At 36.2% G+C, this 16,808-nt stretch overlaps 1 protein-coding gene and 1 pseudogene across 1 annotated transcript; one reads left to right on the top strand and one right to left on the bottom strand.

The window, feature by feature from the left end:
* The window catches only part of LOC102020074, a 180,501-nt pseudogene that overhangs the window by 50,763 nt on the left and 112,930 nt on the right, over positions 1-16,808 (bottom strand).
* On the top strand, positions 2,227-5,709 carry LOC102019458 (disintegrin and metalloproteinase domain-containing protein 21-like). Its single transcript, XM_005373526.1, has 2 exons — positions 2,227-2,311; positions 3,335-5,709. The coding sequence occupies exon 2, from the start codon at positions 3,429-3,431 to the stop codon at positions 5,661-5,663; it is 2,235 nt and encodes a 744-aa protein (XP_005373583.1). The 5' UTR covers positions 2,227-2,311; positions 3,335-3,428; the 3' UTR covers positions 5,664-5,709.

The raw sequence follows: 16,808 nt of genomic DNA, 5'->3' as shown, positions 1-16,808 counted from the left end.
TTTTTTTGGTTTTTCTCCGGTACCGGGAACCGAACTCACGACCTTGCGCTTGCCAGGCAGGCGCTTTTGCCGCTGAGCTAAATCCCCAGCCCCATCCATTCTTGTTTTTGAGAAAGAGTTTTAGAAAGCCTGGACTGGCTTGAAACTCCTATGCAGCCCAGGTTGGTTTTGAACTTGCTATTTATCCTCCTACCTCAGATTCCCAAGAGTGGGGATTAGGGGCTGGGGATTTAGCTCAGTGGCACAGTGCCTGCCTGGCAAGCGCAAGGTCATGAGTTCAATTCCTGGTACCGGAGAAAAACAAACAAACAAAAAAAACAAAAACAAAACCAAGAGTGGCAATTATAGTTTTGACTTGTAAGTCTACTCTGCATCTGAAAAAAAAAAAAAATAGTAATACCTCAGTTCACAAATGCTTCTGTTGGCAAACAATTCAGTTCCCAAACAAAAGTATTCAGCAAAGGCTTGTTTTAGTTCACAAACTCTAGATCGGCTGACAATCAGGACCATCGCCATCTGTCCCACACGAACACACATGCAACCTCCACCCAGAACTGCAAAATAAATTAAGCTCAAACTGAGATACCATTACATGTATGATCGTGCCATTTGGCTCACAGTCTTAAAGGAGAACTGTGGAGAATAATGAATAAGTACACTTGTTTCCACGGCTTCTCAGAGCAGTTTGTTTAGTGCCGCAGAACTTTTAAACAGACAGCTTGTTATTTTAACCATGAAATTGATTTGCCCACTATTACTGTAGTCTGGTCTTTTCTTCCTGCTTCAGTTTTGGCCTATTCTTTCTGATAATAGTCCTCTGTAGGAGGTAAACCATGTTATGTTCAGTTACTACATACCTCCTTACTTAGTACCTCTTCAAAACATACATACAGACGTCCGGTTCCAATAGAAAATGGTATAAGTTGGGTTGAACTTTTCTTTGGTATAGTTCAAGTATTCCATTACATAGTTTGCTGCTTAGGAAATAATGTAGGCCCAAGGTGATGATTTGAGCAGAAATAGAGAAATGAAATGATCATATAGCATGGAGTCGGCATAGAAACAAGGGCCAGAAAATCAAACTCATTCATACTGGAGGAACACTCATGCTCATTGAAGGGAGATAAGGAAATAAAACTTATTCACACTGAAATTCATGAGAATTCAAAATGGGTGGTGATGTGGGCCCAGAGTGAGCAAGAAGCTGCCACTTATTCGATTCCACTGAGAGACACTCCTTAGGCAGCTAATTCTAGAATTTAAATTACATAAGGCTGAAGAATATGCACCGAGTTTTCACATGTGTGGTCTGAAGTAAAAAAATCTTTCCATATAGATACCTGGTAAAATAATCCATCAAGGGGACTGGACCCAGAAATAATGAGACTCAACTATTCATCTCTGTGTTAGTCACGCAAATGTGTAGTTCTACAGTACAGGGGCAAAAATATTTATTCAGGCTTTGCTACACACACACACACACACACACACACACACACACAGAGCCAGTATGTACTTGCTAAGTAGGAAGATCATTGGAAGAATCCATGCCTTTTAGTATTTTCTATTATACAACTTTTATTTGGTCCAAAGACCCTAAATATTTTTTTTCATGTCCATAGTCATATTATGAAACCAGTGAGACAGATTAAAGCACACTATAAAGATAGGATTTGAAACTGGAGGTGATCAGGGAATAGAAGTCACTCAATTCCTTTCTAAATTTGATGAATAAATGAGTGTCAAATGTGAATACAAGCTGTGGTTGATATGAAGATAAAAAATATAGCATGCTCAAAGCTGCTAATAAATTTCAGGTCCTACCCATAGGATAATGACAGAATACATTGAAAGATGAGTTGCATGGTAAAACATAACCCAGTTCAAGGTGATATGTGGATTGTGCACATGGATATGATACTCAGCAGAGAAAAATTGAGTAAGTCAGTTTCACCGTTTTGTGGTATAAATGGATGATTAGAGAGGATTGAGTTAAGAATAAAGAAGAGAGTAAGTTATGGTACTCTGAGATGGAAATGATTCTGGTAATCCAGACTAATTATAACCCACCACCCATGCAGTAGGCATAAGGGGATTTTGAGAATGAAAAGGAGATGCTTTTCATTCCCAATGATTGCTATAATGCCATTGATATGTAGGGAGGGACAAGGAATTCCTCTGAAAGAAGAGTGACTAGGGAAGAAAAGATTGTTCCTTTTCTTGCAGGAAGTGACATCATAATGATCCTAAGTGGAACCAAGTCAAAACTTAGAATGAAGAACAAGAGTAATGTGTGCTGGGCCTGGAAGAGGTGAGTGCTGAGTCTTCTGTGATTTGTTTTATATTATCTACTGTGGGATCTGATATTTCCTTAACGAGGTCGGCAATGCTTTATTTCCCTCACTGTATTATCTGCTGAGTTCAGTGTCCTGATGAAGCTTGTGGATATTCTCATTAGCATAATAAAAATCAGGATATCATGTGAAATACAAGATCCAATTTTACAGATTCGCATAACATACTTCTGCCTCAAACACCAAATAAATATATTTCCCACCTGTTGGTGTTCACTTAGTTCTTTTCCACCTTCTAAAGTAGAATTTTTTTCTTAAGAAGATTGAATTTCATTCGATTCAGTCTGCCCAGGGAAGTTCAAAATATTTTGTTTCTTAGTCATACATGGAAGATAACTATATTTAATAATATTCTTCTAGAAGCCAAAATTGCTCCACCCACTTCAGTTCCATGAATATATTTTGTCTTCCTGAATGAAGGTGTGCATGACGGAAGACAGTATGCCTTTGAAGTATTAGTGATGTTCTGATACTTTCAAGTTTGTCAGGATTAGAGGAAGGACCAGGAAGGATGTAGTTTGGCCTGGAGAACAATATTAAAGGCCATGAAGAAATATAATATATGTGAAGAGTTTTTTATGTATTTGTCCACGTCTATTTCCCTAGGTAATTTCTTATTCAAAATAGAAAAAATAATGTTTTTTGTAGTCATCATATATAAAGCATGATAGTTCCATGAAAAGAAGATATGCTTGTTTCACTGATGACATTATTATTTTAAAAATTTACTGTGGAAATGTTAATATATATATGTATGTATATATGTATATGCCTTCATCTAGGTTCAGTAGTGATCAAACTGTGGCAGGTAGCTCTTCTGCCACTGTATAAGACTCTCTCTCAGAAATACTTAAAAGAAAATTAATTAATTCCATTTGTACATAGGTTGAGTCCAAAACTAATCCCATCTCTGTTCTCTCTACATTTACCTGATCATATTAAAACTGCTATCTCTATATTTATTTTTGTTTCATTTTTAGTTGTTCTGATGAATTGCTTTGAATAGAAGACAGACCACTAAGTATCAGTGCTACATAATACTAAATCAAAGGCAGAAGACAACCAAAGTCGGCCATGTGTGCTCTCACCCTTTATTTTAGAATAGCACTGGATAACACCTTGGGAAATAAGAAATTCACTCTCTTGCTTCTCGGGACTTGGGCATTTTCCATTCTGTCTATGTGGCCTCTGACTGGCAACTGCCAATACTTCAATCCTCCTGAAGTATTGATACCGTTCAGGATAACTGGCACTTCTAGAGGCACAAAGAATACAGGCTGGGTCTCCTACAGACTACATCTTGCGGGCCAGCGACACATTGTTCATATGAAGACCAAAACGATGTTGGTGCACAAACACATCACTCTGGTCACCTACACAGACCAGGGCGTGCTCCAGGAAGACCAAACTTTTATCCCGAGGGATTGCTACTATCATGGGTATGCTGAAGGGGACCTCAAGTCTCTGGTTGCTCTTAGCACCTGTTTTGGTGGTTTGCAAGGAATGCTATACATAAACAACTCACTTTATGAAATCAAGCCCAAAAATCTTTCTACCACATTTGAACATTTGGCATATAAGGTGCACCCCAAGGAGGCTAACTCCTACCCCTTCCCACATGAAGTGACAGAAGAAGACACATCAAAGGAATGGCAAATGAAGCTTAAAGAGATTAAGCATTCCATTCTGAAGCAAAGTACCACTAAAAATTGGTATGTCCACCAATTTTGGTATGAGTCTGGTTTTGTGGTAGACAATGCACGATATGTTTATAAGGAAAGGAATGTCTCAGCAGTTCAAATGGAACTATTATTAAGTGTCAATCTAGCAGATTCTTATTTTAAAACAATGGGTGCTGATGTAGTAGTTGTGGCGATTGATGTATGGACTGACAGAGACCCCGTTACTGAGACATCAAGTATACAGAATCTGAAAAATAAATTTTGTCAGTGGAAAACAAGTTTCTACAATCAACGTGTGATTCATGATGTTGTACTTCTCATCACTGTGAAAACATTTTGTACTGACATTACACAACATGCATCTTTTTGGGGATTATGTCTAGAACATCAGAGTTGTGGAGCAGGGTGTCATACAGGTGACAACGTGCTTATCTATGCAACAATTGTGGCTCGTATGATTGGATTTCTTTCAGGGTTGCGTGAGGAGTTCGTATTTTGTCGATGTGAAGGCCCTTGTATCATGAACAGCACAATACCAATTGCAAATGCTTTCAGCAACTGTAGTTTTGCCACATTTATGTTTGGTGTTTGGGTTCTGAAAACCTGTCTATATAACGCACCTCAGAAAGTGTTCAGAATCGAGTTCTGCGGGAATGGTGAGCTTGACCAGGGAGAGGCTTGCGACTGCGGTACCACAAAAGCATGTGAAAATGATCCATGCTGTACAACAAGCTGTACTCTGTCTGATGGTTCTAACTGTGCTGCGGGGCTTTGCTGCGAAGACTGCCAAATTGTAAATGGTACCACAGAATGTAGAGAACAGATCAGTGAATGTGACCTGCCAGAGTTTTGTGATGGAATTTCACCTGAGTGTCCAGAAGATGTGTATGTGGCTGATGGGTTTCCTTGTCTGGGAAAGGGCTTCTGCTTTCAAGGGACATGCAATAACCACAATTTCCAGTGTAAGAAAATATTTGGTTCATCTGCCAGGACTGCCAATGTGCGTTGCTACGAAGAACTCAATTCCAAAGGTGACCGCTTTGGTCACTGTTCTAGACATAAACTGGTATACGAGAGCTGTAGTTCTGAAGATGTTCTGTGCGGTAGAATTCAGTGTGATAATGTGAAAGAAATTCCTATTTTGAAAGAACATGAAAGCTTCACTTGGATTAATTTGAATCCTGAGCAGTGCTGGAGTCTTGACTATCATTTTGGAAGGACCGACAAGGATATCGGTGCAGTGCCAAATGGTACAGAGTGTGGTACTGGAAAATTTTGCATCAATTCGCATTGTGTTCCTATACCTCGGTGGCCTATTTGTACACCTGGAAACTGCAGTCGGAGAGGCATCTGCAACAATAAACATAACTGCCATTGTGACCAGAATCATGCTCCACCCACCTGTAGATCTAATGGAACTGGAGGTAGTGTTGATAGTGGCCCACCTCCTAAGATGAAAAATCCCCTCTTCGGCTCCACCCAGGCCACGAAAGGCAAAAAAAAGAAATCTCTGACACCGATTTTGATTGTGATTTTTGTTGTCATTTTGTTGTTACTACTTGTGCTTTTTGTTTTGTCCAAAAAATCACCTCCAGATCCACCTGGCAAAGAGCCACCTAAGAAATAATGGCAAGAAGTTACAGTGGTGAAAAATAAATTCAATCCCAGTGAAATTTCTCATGTATTAATTTTTGGTGTTCTGGCAAAAGAAATATGGTATATGTCAAAGACCACTGATAGAAAAACTCAGCTATCTCTTATATCTCAGGGCACAGAGAGTAGCTAGCCAATCAGTGAAGGTAACATAACAGTATTGTATGTCTCACTATTTTAGGAAATGTTAATTTCTCACAGAACCAAATCTTTGTGTTTAACAAACAGAAGCACAGCTCACAAAAGATGTGTCTGTGTGCATGTGTGTTTGTGAGAGTGTGTGTGTGCACGCATGTGTGTGTGTGTTTTAATTTGCCATCCATCAGTCCCAAACCTCTACCTTCCACTTTTGACCTTGCTTAGTCTACTGGACACAGGAAGCTTGCACCTCATCTCTTCTTTGACAGGCCGCTTATTAGGTGCTGCCAAGAGGGGAGCTGAAGGGAGGCTGGACACCTGAGGGAACCATTTCAGGTCTATTTATGTCAGTGCGGCCTCAGGAATAGCTTTGGCCTGATGTAGCTGAAATTTTAAGACACCAGAACATTTGTATCATGAAAGAAAAATATGACCACAAATTAAGTTTAGTACATTTATGGGAGCAAGAATTATTTGTTTACTGGATATCACTCAGGACCAGGACACATTTATAGAGACATCCACCCAGGCACATTAGTTCCCAGAAAAATAAGTGATGGATGGAAATTACTAGACTGTTTATAACTGGGTGTTGCATTGTTTGGCATAGTGTGATGGGGCTTCCGCCTTACATGGACATGATCTGAATAGTTGACAGGTTGAGACAGATTGACTGGGGCTTAACTATTTCTTGCGAGCATATATTCAAAATAGTTTGCAGTTTGTTGATATTACAGCATTCGTTGCAGTTTGCTGTAAATCTGTATGCAATTAGTACCACACTTATCTTTATATTCAGTTTAAATCTCTGTGGATTCCATCTCTCCCCAGAAAGAATGACTATCATCAAGAAATCAAACAAAACTTCTCGTGGTGGTGCACACCTGTAATCCCAGAAATTGGGATGCCAAGGCAGGTGGTTCATAGCGAATTTGAGACCAGTGTGGGCTTCAAAGTGAGCTCAAGTCTGGCCTGAACTCCATAGTGTGATCATGTCTCAAAAGGACAGAAAAAAAAAAAGAATAAAAGATGAAGTCAACCAATAACAAATGGTAGAGAGGCTATGGAGAAAAAGAAATGCTTCTCCACTGCTGGTGGGAGAGTAGAACGGTGAAACCACTCTGGAAATCAGTGTGACGTTTCCTCACAAAATTAGGATTAGAGGTCACCCTTAACCAAACTCTTCCCTTTCTGGGTGTTTTCTCAGAAGAATATAAAAAAGATAATTTGAGGCTTTTATAGGTAAATGGTTGCAACTAGAGACCGTACTCATAAATGAAATAAACCAGACCCATATGTGTAAACACTATATTGTCTCCCTAGTGTAAGAACCTGAAACGGTAAATAAAATACAAAATGTATAATAGATATTATGAAAGGGAAAGAAACTGCCCAAAGGAAGGAGCAACTTGGATGAGGGAAAAGAGAAAAAGAAAGAAACAAGGGAAAAGTATACATTTATGGATCGCTAGGATAATTGTACTGCTGATGTCTAATGGTTCAATGAAAGGAACAGTTAACTTTTTTGACCAATTTTGCATGCTTGTATCTGGTAATCTAAACAACTGATTTCAAGATAGTAATATGCAATATGACAACCATTGGTGAATTCCTACTATATTGTCTAGTGAAGCTCTGTGTTGTTTCCAGTGTTTTTTTATTTGTCTTCATTCTCTTTAAAAATGATTTGATCTATCTTACATTCTTGCATCTGGTAATCAGAGAAACTTCATTGAGGATAACAATATGTAATATAACAAGCATTGTTAATTCCTATCACTGTGTTCTGAAACCCCATATCATTTTTATTGCTTTGTTTTGTTTTGTGTATCTTCTTGCCTTTTTGTTTCTTGTTTTACTCTTTTTAAACCTAAAAAGCAAAACAAACAAAATAATAAGAAAGCGCAAAATTAAAAAGGATAACTGATGTAGTGGGAACACCTTCCTGAATAGAAATAACTTTAAGAAACACAAAAAAATGCTAAACAATAGTGTTGGGTTGAACACTGGAAAAAATAAAAAGCTGTACATTCTTCAAAGGTGCAAACTACCTCAGAAAAAGGAATAAACACTTTATGATATCATACGTCAACAGAGCCCTGTGTATTGGTCAACATTTCCTCACAGTGAAACCCAGTGGTCCACATAAAATGCAATATTATCCAATTTAACATTAAAAGAAAATGTTCTCCATAGAAAACCTAGTGGAATTGTGGAAGGCAGAAATTATTCACCTTTGCCCTGACAACGGCAGTAACTATACATCTGCTCAGACTACATTCCTACAGATGGGAACTCATTGTGGTATAGGCTGGTTATAGTAAGATCCAAGGTCATATGAAGCTTAAAACTCATTCCTATTCAAAAGAATTTGCTGGTACAACAAATTCAAAGTAGGCACTATATAGGTAATTCTATATGTAGTCAGTCCACAAGTCATGATGTCTTTCATCACAGCAATAATTACAATTACCAGGAAAAGTATAAGCTGAAGATTTGCACATCACCATATACCCAGTAAGTGCACTTTTATTTACAGTTTCTCACTCTCTGTTATAATGATTGGAAAAACTATATTTTTAACTTGCTTTTATATATGATAATGAAAATTCACACATATTCTTGACCAATTTATTATTCCATTTCAAACATCTATTTTCTGGTTAAAATTAGGAGATGGAAAACTTTTTTATATATCTCAATTTTTACTCATGTACATCACAGTACAAGTCTGTCTTTGAGATTTGTGTGGTAGAAGAATGATTAGAATATTTTCATTATTTGAGTGATTCATGCACACAGCTTAGAATCATTCCATTTTAAACATCTATTAGATTAGAGCCTGAAAATGACTGGGCATGATAAATTTTTGGAATTATTTACAAAGGGGAAAAAGTAAAACTGATAAAGTTTAATTGTAAAAGTTTAATTGTAAACCTGTAAAAGTTTAATTGTAAAAGTTTAATTGTAACTTTTAATTGTAACTGTAAAAGTTTAATTGTAACACTGATAAAGTTTAATTTAAGTAAATTCAATACATACTTAAATACTCTAACACTGATCAACTTTAAAAAGATGAAAGAGTGCTTTGATAAATGCTTAAAGACACTTGACCTAGCAAACAAACATTGGTGGACTTATTACGACAGAAAATGTTTTAGAACATTAGGAGGACAGTGAGGGTGCTACTGAAGAACTAGCCCTTAAATCAGATATGCAGTGGCTTTAGAGGACAGATTTTTGTTCTGCTTCATATTAGAATTTTTGCCTTAGAATACTGTTTACTCTATGAAAGTTTTGGAAATGTTCATTAACAAATCGAGAAAAAAACAACAGAATAATCCAGGCACCGGGGTACATGCCTGTAATCCCAGCACTCAGAAGGCTGAGGTAAAGGAGTGCTGCAAATTTGAGGTCAGTTGAACTACATAGGGAAACTGTACCTCATGAAAACAAACAAACAAAAGTAGAACAAAGAAAAGATCAGAAAACACATTTTGAAATTTCCATTGTGAGTGAATTTTGTAATACATACGCTTTGATTTCCTTCTATCACCAGTGAGCAGTCTCTGGAGGTTATTTGTTGTGCTCGGTTCGGATTGTAATCTTCTGTCTTTCATTTTTGGAAAGATGTGCACTGATCTACTCCTCCATCCTTTGTATTTATTTATTTTAATATTGAAACAGAACCCCACCGTGTTGCTCAGAGTAGACCTGAACAGTGATCCCTCTGACTCAGCCTCCCAGTATAGTGTTCCAGTCATGGGCCGCTACATCCTGTGCAACTGCCCTTTACTGAGGCAAAACATACCGTGAGAGGTGGCTCAAAGATAACTCCGATGCACGTGGCACCAGTTGCACAAAGGAAACACAATTATCGGCTGTGTATTAAAGTACAAAATGTTAACATGAAAACTTATTACATACACATTGATTTCTCTTAGCTGAGCTCTGGGAAAATTTTCTTTTTGTGGTACCAATAATTCCATTTAAAAATACTGTAAATTCATAGAGAATAATTTTCTATATTTCTAAAATGTGTGACATTTTAGTACATGTAAATAAAGCATAATGATCAGATCAAAGTAGTTGTGTCTCTATTTAGTTATATCACTTTTTTGCATAGGAGCATTCAAAATCCTTATCTTGAAATATTAAATTAATTTCTACTAGTTATAATTGTCCTACTGTGCTATACCCCTTGTCAGATAAAGAGTATGCAAATATTTTCACTCATTCTGATCTCTTCAAAGTGGAAAAGCTTTTCAGGTTTTGGTAAACCTATTTGTTGATATTTACTCCTTGCCTGTGTTTTGAGGTCATGTCTAAAAATGCCTTTGCTGAGAACCGTGTCAATCATTCCCCAATTTGCTTCTTGTAGCATTATAATTGCAGTACTTACATTTAAATGTGGATTCATTTTTAGTTTTTTTTTATATGGTAAGACAAGGAGACAAGTTTCTTTATTCTGTCTGTGAATATAGTTTCACTGGTACCACTGCTGAAGACATTTTCTCAGATATATATTCTTGCTGCATTATGAAAATTAATTGGCAGTGAAGATGTGGATTTATTTTCATGTACTTTGTTCTGGTGGATTTTTCTGTGTGTTTGTGTTTATGTCACTTCCATACTTGATTTGTTTACTAGAACTTGTTATTATGTTTTGAAGTGAGGTATATTGCCTCAGGCTTTGTTCTTTTTGCTCAGGATTCCTTTGGCTATCTGAACACTTTTTTTCTGAGATTAAAAAGTCATTCTTGTAAACTTTAGGAGGTGTTCTTTGGGTTGTTTTCTTTTCTTTTCTTTTCTTTTTTTTTAAGAGGTGTTCTTTGAATCTTTTCGAAGAATGTGATTAATGTTCTCAAAAAACCTGAATTGAAGCTCTGGATTGCTTTGGAAGATGAATGTTTTAGCAACACTAACCCTGATCCACGAACAAAGGATTTCTTTCCGTTTATTTGTGTATTTGTAATTTTACATCCGTGTTTTGTAATTTTCATTGTAGAGATTTTTATATCCTTGGTTAAATTTATTTCAAGGTACCTTATAGCTATTGGAAAGTGGATTGCTTCTTTGTTTTCAGCTATTTCATTATTAGTATCTAAAAGAAAACTACAAATTTTGCCTGCTGAAAGGTATTCTGAAAACTTACCAAATTTGTTTATTGGTTCTAGTAATATCTTGCAGAGTTTTCTATGTTGTTGTATATATAAAGTCATATCATCTGCAATGAGGTATAAGTTTCCCCTTCTTCTTTCCTGTTTGGAGTTCCTGAATTTCTTTCTTTTGCCTTATTGTATTGGCTTAGACTTCCAATACTTTGCTTAGTCACCATGATGAAACCTACATAGCTGTCTGTTTGCACAATCCTAGAGAAAAAGATCGCAGATTTTTTTCCTTCACTATGTTGTTAGAGGCACATTTTACATACATTGTCTCTATTGTACTCAGGTATTTACATTTTTCATATTCTTAGAGTTGGAAAGTTTTAAAATTTGTCATATAAATGTGTTGAATTTTATCAAAAGCTTCCTGCCTTCATTAGGATGATTTCTGTCCTTCATTCCATTAGACTGATATGTAACAAGTCCTTATAAGAATATGTTGAATTATTCTTGAGTACCGAAGAAAATATTCAGTTGATCATGCTACATAACCTTTTTAATATGTGTTTGACTGTATTGATGAATATTTTGTTGAGAATTTTTGCATCTGTGTTTCCTTAAAAATAAGGAAGTGTCCCTTATTTTTATTTTTATTTTTGTGTTCTCCTTTAGTTTTGGTATCAAGGTAAAACTTGTTTGCTGAATTAATTCAGAAGTGTTTTCTCCATTAAAATTTTTCCAGGGTAGGGCAATTGACATTAGCTCTTCTACAAGGATTTGACAAAATGCAAGCATTGAAGATGTGTAATCCTGAGGTTTTTCAACTGGGAGACTTTTTAAAATTAATTTAATTGTGACACTTTCTATTGGTATGTGTAGGTTTACTTTGGTCTATTGTTCTATATTGTAGGTTATATATGTTCAGCAGTATATCTATTTCTTCTATATTTCAATTTGTTGCCATATAATTGTTCATATAGTCCCATGACTTTATTTTTCTGGAGATAACAGGTATAATGTCTGCTTTTCCATTCAGCATTTTATGTATTTGCATCTTGTTTTTCTTTATGAGAGACAAATTCTGATGGCCGACTGTTTGGCATGGTGCGTGTAGCTAATGATGCCATAGTATGTATTCATATATTTGAAAGAATAGATCTTATGTTAATGTTCTTCACACAAACAAATAATACCAGTAGATTTTCTTTTTTTTTTTTTTTTTTTTTTTTTTTTTTTTGGTTTTTCTCCAGTACCAGGAACTGAACTCACGACCTTGCGCTTGCCAGGCAGGCGCTTTGCCGCTGAGCTAAATCCCCAGCCCCTAATACCAGTAGAAAACATGTCAGGAGCTTACCTTCGTGAGGTGATGGAAATAATTATGAAGTTGGTGATTTTGCAAGAATATACCTAAAGCCTGTAGCTGTATGCATCAATTATAAGTGGTGCTCTACATGACAACTGGACATCAAGATAGTGGTTATAAAATGTCTTTTAGAATAAGAATAAAGCTTTGGAAAGTTTCAGTGTTGGTTGAAAATATTTAATGTTGGCCACAAACATGCCAAAATTATGTGAGGTAAGTTTTGGTAATTTAATTTTTGCACATGGATGAACTGAAGAAACCATCTCATCAATTATGTAGGATAATCAGGGCAGCCATAATGACAGGAATTCAATGGGTTAGCAGCTTCACTCTATGCATTGCTTGCCTGAAAGATAACACTGAATAGTATCTTTGTTTCTTGCTAAGTAGAACACTTATCTGGTTATTACTGTTTAACAAGTGCTTTTCCAAGTTTTGTATATGTGTATTCTTCTCTGTGAATCTCACATTCACAAAGTAGGTTCTGCTGCAATTTCCTCTTTCAAAAAAGAAGAGAGAGGTTGAAAGTAATTGGAGTAACAAAGTGAACACTGGAGATGGAATTCCACACTCTCGGTAGAAATATACAAATAACGCTCTTACCTACTACACTCGAAATATGGTGGGCAGTATAAAATTCTCCCCAAACTGTCCAAACCTTAATTCCTGAAAACTACAAATAACTTTAAACAATTGGCAAAAGAAATTTTGCAGGTGTGACTAAATTAAATAGTAGAGATAAAACGATTATCCTGGCTGTGTGAGTGGGTTAAATTACACGGACCAGGTGAGATATAGAAAAGCAGCTGTCCAGTGATGCCGTTTCTTAAAAGGAGTCATGGTCCAAGGAATTAAAGTGGTTTCTGAGAATGGAAATAACAAAAATAAGTTCTTTCTCTAGGTTGACTTGGAGGAAACCTGGATTTTAGCCCAGTGAACCCCACTGGGATCCCTGAGCTGCAAAACAGAAAGAGTAAATTTGTGTTGCTTTAGCTCTCTAAATTTATGGTCCTTTGTTACAGTAGCAATAAGCACCTAAAGCAACTTTCCTGAAATCACTTTATTTTCACTCAAATACCAAATTACTGCCTGGTAGATATTTTTCGATGGCTTTTATTCAAGTGCCCAAGAAAGTCTTGATACATTCAGATTCCCAAGAGGAGAAATCTGCATTACTATATTGGTTATTTTTTTTTATAGCAGGGAATTTGGCTAGGCAATCTTAAAAACCACATAGTCAGTTGGTCTCAGGGCCTGTGCTCTGTGTTTTAATCCCTAGTCTATTGACTGAGGTAAAAGAGTGTCTAGGAGAAACAAGTGTTTTTGCCTGTGATTACTAGTCAGAGTGGTTAGGAGATGCTTGAAATGTCAAAGGACTCTCTTTAGTGCAGTTTTATGGTTATTATTGTCTTTTAAACTGATTTTCCATTTAGTGGCTATTAAGCAAAATTTCCTTTGATTCAGTATGACAGACTCTGAAGGATGCTATCCTCAAAATGACAGTATCTGTCTGTGCCATTTGCCTACTACATAATTTCTGTGCTTCATTAGCTTAGGTGTAAATAAGATTACACAGTAATAGGTGCTTTTTAAAATGGTGTGATAGTTTTGAACTCCATTCTAATGAAATATCATGAATTGTGAAATGTATTCTCGTTCCTTTCAGTTTAGTCATTACACTCACAACCTGTGATGTCAGCATAGATTTGAATATTGGCTCCCAAGTGCTTAGGAAAGTTACTTCTATCTCATTCCCTCAGTTTCCTGAGCTATGAAGTTTGATGTAACAGAAACTATCGCATAGGGTTACACTAAGATGCTGTTGGAGTCTGTCGCACACTAACTCGTTATTTAGGATCAGTTGCTATTGTTGGTGAATGTTCTAAAATTATTTTGCTAAGAAATTGGATTTGTGGAATTTACTTTCATCCTTTCAGAAATGGAAGGCAGTATGTGATTTTTAATTTTAGTATAGAACACTGCTTGCTATAAATAGCTTAGTACATATTTGAAGATGTATTATTTTTATAAATGTTAAAGTTCCACAAAAAGGCAAATGGGTACAACAAGATCAGTACTAAACTATATATGGTATCTGTGTAGTGCCAAATGGCTGCTATATAGCCAAAATTTAGACTGCACAGTTCTAAGATCTTAAGGGCTACACATTCAAAATGCTGTTTAATCTTTATCCTGAAATGTATGTCTTGGAATGGAGGATGGCTTAAGGAGTACTACTTCAGTAATCAAAAGGGCTGTGGAAAAGTGAGGGCTCCTTATTACATTTTTGGAAGACAAAGAGTGTCACCACCACAATGGAGTTCTTGATGTCACTATTAGTTTTTCTGAATTTAAAGCGTCTACTTTTGAAAACTTGGGAAACACTTGCTTTTAATTTAATTTCTTTTCTCTGTCTCTTCTATTTTTGATCCAATAATTTAAGAAGATTTTTTTCTGTAAGTTTCTTTCATTTGTATATTTTCAGTTACAAAATTTCCATTTGTTTGATTCCTTAATTATGTTGAGGCAGTCTATCTGATGACTCAATTTAATTTTTTTTATGAAAGGCATTAAATTATTGTTAAGGTATTTTGATGATTGTTCATTTCAAATTCTTGTCAGATATTCCTAACATCTTATGAGTCCTTGTCTTCTTCATTCAGTTTTACTTCCTTCTAGTTCTAGTTACTTCTAGTTCTTGAAAGTGACTTCCAGATTAATTGTCAAAATTTTGTGTAATAATTTGAGTTACTAGGACTTATTTGAATGTTCCCTTTTAACATGTTTTCCTTCGTTCCATTCTAGTAGAGGAAAAAGTGAGTGCTGGCGTTTTACATGCAGATGGTCACTCTCCATGCTGCCACATCTGGCACCAACAACATGCAGGTGAGGGTACTGGTCATTTCTATTTGGATAAAATGAAAGTATAAATCTTTCCACACAGTCTTCTGTGAGACTGATGTCTGGTGTGTCTCTTTTTTGCATTTTAAAGAAAATAGGAAAAAAAAGAACAGTAGCAAAATGCCAACATCACATACAGACACACACACACACACACACACACACACACACACACACACACAGAGAAGAAAAAACATTAAAAATGATACAGGCTTTCAAAACAAAATGATAGGAATGAACAGTGGTTGTTATATTGCATACTGTTACCTTCAACCAAGTTGCTCAGATTACCAGATGTAAGAATGCAACATTGATGAAGCCATTAAAGAAAATAGAAAAAATTTTAAAAACATTAGAGGTGATGCAGAGCTTCACTAGAGAAGAGGATAAGAATTCTTCTATTGGTTCTTATACTGCATATTCTTGTCTTCAGATCAGTTTCTCAGATTATCAGATATAAGCATATAAATTTCATCAAAACAAAAACAAATTTAACTGTTAACCCTTCCTTTCAATAAACCACTAGACATCAGCCATACAGCTAATCCAGGTCTGTCCGTCTGTCTGTCTGTCTGTCTGTCTCTCTCTCTCTCTCTCTCAAATATATATATATTTGAGTTTAGATTGATAAAGGCTCTGTGGATATCAGTGTGCAGATTCCTTACAAAACTAGGATTAAAGTCGCAGTTAACCCAGTTATTTCCTTTCTGGGTATATTCCTAGAAGAACTAAAAACATCATATCACAGTGCTGTATGTTCACCTATATTTACAGCAGTACAATCTGTCACAGGTAAATCTTGGAAACAACCTAAAGGTCCATCAGTTGAGGAATCATGAAAAAGATGTATTTTTATTTCGCAGGTATAAAAAAGACAAACTTGAGGCTTTTATAGGTAAATGGATGCAACTAGAGACCATAATCACAAGTGAAGTAAATCAAACCCATAGGTACAAACATCATATTATCTCCCTAGTTTAAGAACCTGAAAGAGTAAATAAAACCAAAGAGGTACAATAGATAAGATGACAGGAAAGAAACTGCTCAAAGAAGGGAACAACTGGGGTGAGAGAAAGAAGAAAAAGAAAGAAGTCAGGTGTGTCTCTTCACTCTCCATGACAGATTAAAAATACCAGGTATTCACCTGACCCTTTTTGTAATAGCTTGGTGCTGGTGAGATAGACAAAAATGAGGCCTGATCATTCCCTTTTGTATTAGAGCAGATGAACCACGACGCAAGTGACAGCACTCATGACCCCAAATTACCATGTTTGGGTAGCCTTTGGTGCCAGACCCCATATTCTTCCCACCAGAGTTAGCTTTCCTGTCACTGGACAAAATAGCTGAGAGCCACAATTTATATAGCCAAGTCTATTTGTCTCAAATATTCAGAGGTTTCAGTGCAGGGTCCAAAGAGTGTAAGGCAGAATTCCATTATGTATTTTCTGCAATACTAGTAATAAACTTCTTTGGGGTCTGTTTGTCATGGGAAGTCTTTATTTCTACATCAGTTTTGAAGGATACTTCTACAGTCTCTCAGACTTTGGGTGTATAATACTTTTTTCTCGGGAGGAGGACCTGAACACCTGTTCTGAGCTCTCTTGGTTGT

This window comes from Chinchilla lanigera, unplaced genomic scaffold, assembly GCF_000276665.1.
Source record: "Chinchilla lanigera isolate Chin_1 unplaced genomic scaffold, ChiLan1.0 scaffold00002, whole genome shotgun sequence".
NCBI lineage: Eukaryota > Metazoa > Chordata > Mammalia > Rodentia > Chinchillidae > Chinchilla > Chinchilla lanigera.
Note: the sequence above shows the minus strand (reverse complement) of the source record. Positions and strands in the feature narration are given on the sequence as shown.

Excerpts from the sequence above, each read along its gene's own strand:
- LOC102019458 (XM_005373526.1), top strand. The coding sequence starts at position 3,429 with ATGTGTGCTCTCACCCTTTATTTTAGAATAGCACTGGATAACACCTTG.